Here is a 10721-nt window from a genome sequence, read left to right as displayed (position 1 = left end):
AATGTGACACGTCAGCAAATCGAGTTCGCTACACCGGGTAGCGAACTTACCCCCGTGGCAGATTGGAAAATAAGACTGTTCGCGTGGCATTTAGGTAAAAAAGTTGGTGAACAGTGGCAATTTGGTCACTATTTCAAACTCATTGCTGACTTTTGTTTCTATATTGACTTAAGAATAAGGTGAATGAGTAAATGGGTGAGATGACTCGATAAGTGTAAAAAAAGTGCTTCCATTCTAAAGTCTCCGGGTATATAAAGCAGTCACATGCAGTGGTACTATTTGAAAGCTAATGATGTTTGGCCTAAACAAAGAAGATATTGAGTGTTGAGGCAGAAGGTAGGGGTGAATTTGAAGCTATGGGGAGGCCTCCTTGCTGTGACAAAGTAGGCATCAAAAAGGGTCCATGGACACCTCAGGAGGATATCATCCTTGTCTCTCACATCCAAGAACATGGTCCAGGAAATTGGAGATCAGTGCCAACTAATACTGGTAAATTCAGCTTCTTTTTTGGAACCAAAATCTTCAACATCCTTTGTATTATTGTTTAATAAGGTATCAAATTAATGCCCCCAGATTAACATAATCTCTTCTATTTAGAAAAGTGATGTAATTATGATATTGGCTTGTTCTTTATCTCTCTGTCTCTGTATATATATTTGTATATATACTATTTTCTTTGAAATTAATTATACAATTTTGAATCAAATTGAAAGATCAAACATCAATTTTTTTTTTTTTTGGATAAAAAAGGGTTGTCTAGGTGTAGCAAAAGCTGCAGACTTAGATGGACAAATTACCTGAGGCCAGGAATCAAGAGAGGAAACTTCTCTACTCATGAGGAAGGCATGATAATTCATTTGCAAGCTCTACTGGGTAACAAGTAATTGTCAAATATCATAATTATCTTTGCTCAACAGAAAAGGAAAAAGAAAAATGAAGAAACCAATCTTGCCTTATTGAATCAACATGAAAGTAACTAAATTGTTTGCAGCCACATACATAGAGCTCAAGTCCTTTTCAATTTACATATAATAAATTAAACTTTGTCATTTATTAATTTTATTATATTAAATGACATGTCTGAATTGGTGAGGTTAATTATTGGTTAGTATTGAGCAGATGGGCAGCAATTGCTTCCTACCTTCCACAAAGAACAGATAATGATATAAAGAATTATTGGAACTCACATTTAAAGAAGAAATTGAAGAAATTTCAAGCAGCCTTGGACCCCCACCAAGTATCAGACTCAACAACCAATGATTATGCATCTAAGATTTTTAATGAAAGAAGAAATTTAGATATCAGAAGCAACCATGCCTCATCCCTTAGGCTTGATGAGTCTCATTGTCAATCCTCTACCTATGCCTCAAGTGCTAAGAACATCTCAAGACTCTTACAAGGTTGGATGAGATCTTCTCCAAAGCCAAACACCCTATCCAAAGGAACACAAGACAAAGAGCAACAAAGCAATGATAACTTTGAAAACAATAGTTTAGTGAAGTCTGCATCAGTGCCTGCTTTTAACAAAGAGTGCTGCTCCTACAAAACCAAAGATGAGCAAGAGGGTGGGGATATAGTGCCCCATGAAGAGTTTGATTCTATTTTATTGTTTGAGAAACTAAACTATGCTGCTTGGGACAATTCCACTTGTGATACTAAGCAAGAAAAATGTTCAGAAGCTTCTCCTGATAAAGTGCATGCTATACCAGAGGGGAATAGGCAAAGATCTGAGAACAGTGCTCCTCCATTGTCTTTTCTTGAGAAGTGGCTTTTGGATGAAAATGTTGGTCAGGTAGAGGACATGATGGAATTATCTCCAATGTTCTAATGGAGCAATCATCAATCCCTATGTTTGGGATATGACAATTCAAAATATGATCAGTTAGAGGAAAATAAAACAAAGAAAAATCTTTGATGTGAGGGTTTATCCTGAAAATTTGTTGAGGTTCTGAGAAGTTGGCATCTTTTCAATATGCAACTTGATATTTATGAATGATTTAATTATCTAAAGTGAGCTTAGTGTGTTTTGCTCTCTATGCCTTGTAGAAAATCGCAAATGATCACTTGGCTCATACAATAAACAATCTTCTAAAATATTTACAAGAAGGCAGACTTTGGAACTTCTATTCTTACTCTTATATTGTTTATCTTTTTCCCCTTCATCGAAATGCATTGAATTGATAAATAAAAGGGGGAAATAGAATATATTCAGTCAAGGATATTATGTGCATTTGAAAACTTTTATTCTATGTATCTTAGTCCTAATTAGCATGTATCTGCACAATTGGTTAATAATTGATTTGAACTGGAAAATATGACGTGACCGAAGTGCCCCAGTATGCAAGGTATTGACTCATAATGTCTTTAATGCTGTCCCCACTTAACTTTATTGGCTAACTTTGCGTTATTAGGTTGAATCATTAATCGAATGTTACTTATAAGTCAAATATTTGGAAATCAGCCATGTCTATTTGTCATCATCAATGTTATTTTTACTTACCAATTAAAAAAAATCACTCCGCAATTAAATCTGATTAGCGAGTGTAAGGTGAAGATGATCTTTGTATGAAGTTTTATCCTTGCAGATAATTACAAAGAGGGAAATATATATGGGTAACATTGACAAATAAATAAATAAAGATGGACAAAGCTGACGGACGCTATTTGTTATTGAGGCTCAAGCTACTTCTTACCCATAGGAACCATAAAAACACCAAATATTTGTCTTGTGTAAGTTACAACATGAGATGCATTATACTAAGGGTTTTATAAGAGTTATGTTGTAGGAAAAGTGATTGTGTAATGTTATAGAGATTCGTTTTGCGTGCCGTAATTTTTTCCTTTTCTTTTTTCTTTAAAAAGTGTGGGCCCCACAAAATATTGTGTGTGTAGGAAAGTTTGTTGTGTCATGTAAAATGACAAATGCAAATCCCTTATACTAATTAAGCAAAGAATGAGTTCTACTAAACAAGAAAAAATAGCCATATATGAGTGAAACACGATGCTATCACGATAGTCTTGCGAGCAAAATACGGTAAATGGGTGTCTCAAAGTCCTTTCCTTTAAAAAAAATATTGTATGGTGTACCGTTGGAATCTATAAGTCCACTATATTCCCTTTGGAGGGGGTTGTCACTATATGGATGGTACCACTAGCTTAGGTAAAGACCACGCTAAATGGTATGATTCCAAGTATAACAAGTTAATAACAATGGAGGAATGATGGTTAAATATGTGACTTAATAGAAATGGGCATAATAACGATACATAAGATAGATCTTAAGTTGTGCCCATGAGGGTTATTTATAAGGAAGATGGTGTGGGTTGGTGAGGAGGAGGTCAACCCTCCTTGGGATATACTCCTATGATGGCAGTGTTGGGCGTGGTTGGCGCTGTCATTGTGGCAGCGTTGCGTCTTCTGCATCTGGCGCTCTCAGCACTGGGCAAAGGAGCAGTTTCCCTTTGTGGTGCCTGTTGCAGTTGCCTTTGGTGGTTAACGTCCCAAACTGGGACATTTCGGTGTATCCCTTGGACGTGCTACAGGGTTGGAGGATGTGCGGGTCCACGTCAGCCCTTAGAGCTGACGCGGGTTGGGACTAAGGATTGGGTCTGAACAGCCGGGCCACTTCAGCGTTTGGGCCATCCGGAACATATGGGATGCATGTGATCTTCTTTCACCTGTCGGTGGGAGAAGCTGGCCACCGTTGATAAACTCATGGCTGCCATATATGCATATAAATTTCACATGTTGAAACAAATGGGTCCCAAGGCAAATGCAAGAACAATCATATTATGTCATGTTGCAGAGTGACCCGAAAAAGGGCACATATAACATATTGACGCAAGTCACGCAATACGCTCCCCAACTTATACGTTTTATATACCTTCAAAATAAATTTATATTTTGCTAATACAGGAACTTCACACTCCAATATATCCTGTTTTTAATCCCCGAAAAGTGAAGGTTTGCTGTTGAATTCGAGAGCTAAGGTTGTTTATCGAATAGACTATCGCATGTGGTGGTACATCACTATACTATCGTTAGCTGATAGCCAAAATATGTGCACAGACAATAAGAAAATAAGAATCAGGTTAACAAAATCGGATTGACTGGATGCAGGAATCGATAAATCGGTCATATAATGATCTTGTTGAAGTGTCATGCATCAAAATTGGTGTGACCCGATCTGATCCGACTGGTTTTTATGAAAATCGATAACCCGGTAACCGGTTACCAATTCCGGTCCCAAAAAAAAATCATAATGAACATATTTAAATATTTTTTTTTTATTGACTTGCATAAGTTATGTACCTACAACGCTAATATTATCTCAATTATGTACTATGCAGAAAATTTTGATTTATAGTTAGAAATGTGTTTTCTGAACTTAAAACTCCTTATCACAATCATTATATTTTTGCTTCATCCTTCATTGGATAATAACATGTGATTTATTATTTTTATATTAAAATATTTAAATTTTTATCATTTTTTTTAGATATTTTAGTATGTTTATAATTTTTTAATATAAATTGTAAAATTGTATATAATTACCGGATCATGCAGTTACACCAGTGATCCACTAATTGAATCAGTGACCCAATGACCCAGTACCTCGACGGGATCAATGACCGAGCCGATTTTAATAACATTGATAAGAAGGCTAGAGATTCCGATTATTTATGTAAGATGAAATTTCCTTTATAGAGGATTTCATACCTGAAAAATGGGCTTGGACTGATTCGCATAGCCAACTTTAAGACCCGTTATATCGTTCCATAACATCCTAAATAACCAAATCATGTTTCAGCGAATGAAATTTACTTGAATGACAGAATTCATATTCATAATTCTTTCACAAGAATTCTATCACTCCATATATACTACCATCTCATTAAGGAGTTATACATTACGAGAAATAAAAAAAAAAAAAAAAATTCAGGGTCTCGGGAAACAGTCGAGGACAAAGTAAAGCATGTGAGCTTACTCAGAAGTAAAAGGTCAAACTTGGTCTACCAAAAAAAAAAGGTGAAACTTGGAGTAGCAATAATGCAAAATAATTGAGATGCGAGGGGCTGTATATGGTAGAGGGATCTTGATTTCCAAAACAAAAACAAAAAAATTACACAGGGCTCTTGTGTCATTTATTTTGTTGTGATGAACATAGGTGCCATAGGCCAGACGTTTCGTTGTTGCCTTCTTTCGCAGGTAATCAAATGTGGGGTTCTCAAATTTGTAGCTCTAATTTTTGAATATTTTATTCATTTTAAAATAGGATTTCGATCTGTTTAATTTGCTTAAAAATAAAATATTGGGCTGGACAAAATTCTTTATCCAACGTTTATGTTAAAAATAATTTTGGGACAAGACAAAATTAAGGGTGAAGTATTGAATGTAAGACCTTGAAGAAAAAATTTTCAAAAAATAAAATAAATAAATATTAAAATAATATATTAAAAAAAAAAAAAGAAATTAAACTTGGTTAGGAGGGGGCAATATGGATACACCCTCTCCAAGTTAAAGAAATATTATCATATTATTTTAAAAAAATAGCTAGCCTAGACTTTTTACATATAAAGGTATGGGGTTTGCATCTGTCATTTAACATGACACATTAAACTTTTCTACACACACAACATTTTGTGGGGCTCACACTTTTTGAAGAAAAAAGAAAAAAAAACGCAAAACGAATCTCTATAACATTACACAATCACTTTTTCTACAACATAACTCTTATAAAACCCTAAAGGTATTAGTATATATTTTATATTTCAGTTTCTTAATTTTTGTTGTAACCAATTACTGTTACTAGTGTGTATTAGTGGTGATGGCACATGTGCTACTTTTACGCACCATTCTATTATGACTATGGTATATATAACCACTTGTACTTTTCTTTCTTTTTCAAGCTTAATGGAATATTCAGTTTTCATTCCTCATCTGTTTCCTTCTCTGAGTGATAACAAACTAATATGGTATCAGTGATCTCTTGTTAACCCTTGCCTTCTTTCATGGCTCGTGGTAACAACACCAATCGCCCTCCACCAGACCATACCTTTTTTGGTTCTTCATCTTCTATGGATGAATTATCCAGTCCTTATTACCTACAAATGGAGACCATCCTGGCTTAATTTTGATTTCTCATTCTCTGACCGGTTCTAACTTTAGCTCTTTGCACCGTGCCCTGCTTCTTGCTTTAACAACAAAGAATAAGCTGGTTTTTGTTGATGGCACAATTGTTCGTCCTCCCCCCACTAATTTGCTCTTCTCTTCTTGGAATCGATGCAATTCCATGGTTATCTCATGGATATTAAACTCGGTTGCTAAGGACATTGTTGATAGCTTTCTTTATTTTTCTACTGGCTATGAAGTATGGAATGATTTGAAGACTCGGTATTCCCAAGCGAATGGTCCTCGAATCTTCCAGCTTATACAACGCATTTCATCCTTGTGTCAAGGATCTCTTGATGTTAATGGTTACTATACCAAGTTGAAATCCCTTTGGGATGAATTACAGGATTATATTCCTTTACTTTCTTGCACTTGTGGTGCGCTTCGCGAGATTGGTGCTAGTAAGGAGCAAGATCATGTTCTTTAATTTCTCATTGGGCTCAATGAATCCTTTTCATCTGCCCGTGCTCAGATTCTGTTGCTTGAACCATTATCGTCGCTTGCCAAGCTCTTCTCCATGGTTCTACGAGAAGAGCGTCAACGTCAACTCTCCGTCGCCTTGCCAACTCTGGCTATCCCAGATACTCCTCTCCTTAATTCTGTGGCCTCACCCTCTCCGTCTATATCCACGGCGGCTGCTGTCCAACGCCGTTCGAGACCTATTTGCACCTTCTGCAATATCTCTGGTTATACGAGAGAAAAATGCTTCAAACTCTAGGGGTACCCACCTGGGTACAAACCAGGGCTCCTAAGCCCAATTTCACTTCAAATATGAATACAGCCCAAGCCCATTTTACTCAGTCTGTCCCTCACAGCCACAAATTTTCCCCTACCTCACAACCACATATTTCAACCCCTAATCCCCAACTCTCTGAAGCTCCTCTTGAATGTACGCCCAGTCAATACAACCAGCTGCTTGTGTTAATACAACAGAACATTGCATCTCCATCTTCGATCTCCACTCCTTCCATTGTCGAGTCTTCCCCTTTCGTGGCAAGTTTCAGTGGTAAGTCCCCTATAGTTCTATCTTCTTTTTGTTGGATTTTGGACACAGGTGCCACACACCATGTTTGTACCTCACCCGATATTCTTTCATCATCTTCTTCATCTAATTCTTTAGTATCCTTTCCTAATGGGTCTTCTGTGATGGTTACCGCCATTGGTTCGGTATCCATTTCTACACTTTTCACCCTATATCATGTACTTTGTGTTCCGTCTTTTTTATTCAACCTTTTGTCAATCAGTTCCTTAACCCGTGATTCTTCTATTCTTGCTAATTTCTCTAACTCTCATTGCATTCTTCAGGATCATGCTTCACAAAGGACGATTGGGATTGCTAAAAGATCTGGTGATCTTTATATCCTTGACACTAAAAATCCCTTTCCCACAGATTTTTTATTCCCAGTTCCTTTTGTTTTTCTTTGACTGTGAAAGACCTTATTCTATGGCACTCAAGATTAGGGCATCTGTCTATTTCAGTTTTAAATTCAATGAAAAATAATTTGGGTTCTTCTGCAAACTTGAATATTGATCACCACTGTTCTGTGTATCCACTTGCAAAACAAAAACGTCTTCCATTTATTTTAAACCCAAAATTGTCTGCATCTCTTTTTGATCTGTTGCATTGTGACATCTGGGGGGCCATTTCACACTATTTCTGTACATGGTTCTTGATATTTTCTTACCATTGTGGATGATGCCACAAGATTTACATGGATATATTTTTTACATAACAAATTCGATTTCTCCTCTATTTTTCCATCATTTTATAATCTTATCCATACCCAATATTCCTTACCAATTAAATCCCTTTGTTGTGACAATGCCCCTGAATTCCACTTGTCCTCATTTTTCTCCTCTAAAGGTATCCAAGTCTTACACTCATGTGTAGACCGCCCTCAGCAGAATTTTGTTGTAGAATGCAAGCACCAACATCTTCTGAATGTAGCAAGAGCTCTTCAATTTCAATCCCATATTCCCTTATCATATTGGCAGGACTGCATACTTACTGCAGTTTACCTCATCAATCGCATCCCATCTCCACTTTTTGCTTCCAAATCCCCTTTTGAACTCCTCTATAACAAATCACCATCATATGATCATCTTCGCAATTTTGGTTGTCTTTGCTATAGCTCCACATTACCCAAAACCAGACATAAATTCTCCCCTCGTGCCTTGCGTGCTATTTTTATTGGGTACCCACCAGGCATTAAAGGTTACAAACTTCTTGATTTAGATTCCAATCGTATATACATTTCTCGTGATGTTATATTTCATGAAAATATTTTTCCTTTTGTTTTAAATTTAGGTTCTTCCTCTATAGAAACTGAATTCCCATGCTTACCCACTTCCTCTTCCTTGGTTATTCCTTCGGATGATCACACTTTAGCCTTTGATTCCACCTCTGAACCTAATATACCTCCATGTCCTTCATGGACACGTAAACTTCCTTCCCACCTTGATGACTATATTTGTTCTTCATCCACCCATCACCCTCTGACTAATTGCCTTTCATATAATCGTCTTTCCCCTTCCTATACAGCCTTTATAAATTCTGTTTCATCTCATTTCGAACCCAATTCCTTTTCTGCTGCATCTCAATTACCAGAGTGGCAGGCTGCAATGTAAGCTGAACTTTCAGCTCTTGAACTCAACCAGACGTGGTCTATTGTCTCTCTCCCACAGGCAAATGTGCTATAGGTTGTAGATGGGTCTATAAGGTAAAATTCAGATCAGATGGTTCACTTGAAAGGTATAAGGCACATTTGGTTGCCAAGGGCTTTGCTCAACAAGGAATCGATTTCTTGGAGACTTTTTCTCCAGTTGCAAAACTGACCACTGTTCGTGTCCTTCTTGCACTTGCTGCAATTCACAATTGGTGACTTCTTCAACTTGATGTTAATAACGCTTTCCTTCACGGGGAGCTCCATGAAGAGGTATACATGCAACTTCCACCTGGATATTATCACAACCAGAATTCTCTCCCTCCTAATGTTGTTTGCCATCTCCATAAGTCCTTATATGGCCTTCGTCAGGCTTCAAGACAATGGTTTGCTAAATTTTTCAATACACTGACATCACTTGGTTTTGTCCAATCCCAATCAGATCATTCCCTTTTTGTGCGATCTTCTGACACTTGTTTTATTGCCATTTTGGTATATGTTGATGACATCATCGTTGCATCTAACAATTCTTATGAAGTGCAGATTTTAGCTGATCAACTTCACAGCAAATTTCATTTAAAAAATCGTGGTTCCTTGAGATATTTTCTTGGCCTTGAAGTGGCCCGTTCTACCAAAGGTATATCTCTCTGCCAACGCAATTATGCATTGGAAATACTTAAGGATACTGGCCTTTCAGGTTGCAAACCGAGAAGCACTCCATTTGAGGTTGGCATTAAGCTTTCTACATCTGAGGGAGACCTTCTTCCTGATCCCTCTTTATACCGCAGATTGATTGGTCGTTTATTATATTTGACAATCACAAGGCCTGACATCAGTTACACAGTCAACTTTCTCAGCCAATTTATGGCTTCTCCACGTGTTCCACATCTTCAAGCTGCCCACAAGTTACTTGGTTTTATTAAGCACACTGTTGGTCAGGGCATTTTTTTCTCTTCTTTTTCTACTGTTCAACTTAATACCTTTTGTGATTCTGATTGGGCTGCTTGTATTGATAGTCGTTGCTCTATTTCTGGCTTTTGTGTCTTCATTGGAGACTCCATCATTTCTTGGAAATCCAAGAAACAGAATATTGTGTCAAGGTCATCCACTGAAGCTGAGTACAGGTCGATGGCTCTTACTACTTGTGAATTATTGTGGTTGCTTTCCTTATTGAAAGATTTTAAGGTTTTACACCCTGGTCCTGCACATCTTTTTGTGATAATCAGTCTGCCCTTAATATAGCTACAAATCCGGTGTTTCATGAACGAGCAAAACATATAGAGATAGACTGCCATCTTGTTCGTGAACATATTCTCAAAGGTCACCTGAAGACGTTCCCTGTTCCTTCTTCCAAGCAACTTGTATATATTCTTACCAAGCCTCTTCTTCCCTCAAAGTTTACTGTTTTGGTTTCCAAGATAGAGTCTTGAATATCCACTCTCCATCTTGAGGGGGCCTATTAGTATATATTTTATATTTGAGTTTCTTAATTTCTGTTGTAACCAATTACTGTTACTAGTGTGTATTAGTGGTGATGGCACATGTGCTAATTTTACGCACCATTCTGTTATGACTGTGGTATATATAACCACTTGTACTTTTCTTTCTTTTTCAAGCTTAATGGAATATTCAGTTTTCATTCCTCATCTATTTCCTTCTTTGAGTGATAACAAACTAATAAAAGGAACCTCATAAGTTAAGTCACATACAAGCAGTGTCGGAACCATGATTATTAATTGGGGATGGGGGAAAAAATAATTTTTTTTGGTTACCCATTCAACCACACTCTCCCTCCCTCTCTATCTCTCTTCTTATTTTGTATTATTTTTTCTCTGTGTTTGATTTGGTTGAGTGACAATGATAGACACCATTGGCGATATAGTGAAG

General features: G+C 37.0%; 1 protein-coding gene across 1 annotated transcript; it reads left to right on the top strand.

Moving 5' to 3' along the window:
* The first annotated feature begins 312 nt into the window (after positions 1-312).
* On the top strand, positions 313-2033 carry LOC133295011 (transcription factor MYB60-like). Its single transcript, XM_061493787.1, has 3 exons — positions 313-489; positions 751-880; positions 1120-2033. Exons 1-3 carry the CDS (start codon positions 357-359, stop codon positions 1826-1828), a joined length of 972 nt encoding a protein of 323 aa, XP_061349771.1. The 5' UTR covers positions 313-356; the 3' UTR covers positions 1829-2033.
* The last annotated feature ends 8688 nt before the right edge of the window (positions 2034-10721 follow it).

This window comes from Gastrolobium bilobum, unplaced genomic scaffold, assembly GCF_033153095.1.
Source record: "Gastrolobium bilobum isolate Gb01-03AN ecotype WA unplaced genomic scaffold, APGP_CSIRO_Gbil_v1 utg7958, whole genome shotgun sequence".
Taxonomy (NCBI): domain Eukaryota; kingdom Viridiplantae; phylum Streptophyta; class Magnoliopsida; order Fabales; family Fabaceae; genus Gastrolobium; species Gastrolobium bilobum.
The sequence above is the reverse complement of the archived record's forward strand: the minus strand, read 5'-3'. Positions and strand labels throughout refer to the sequence as shown.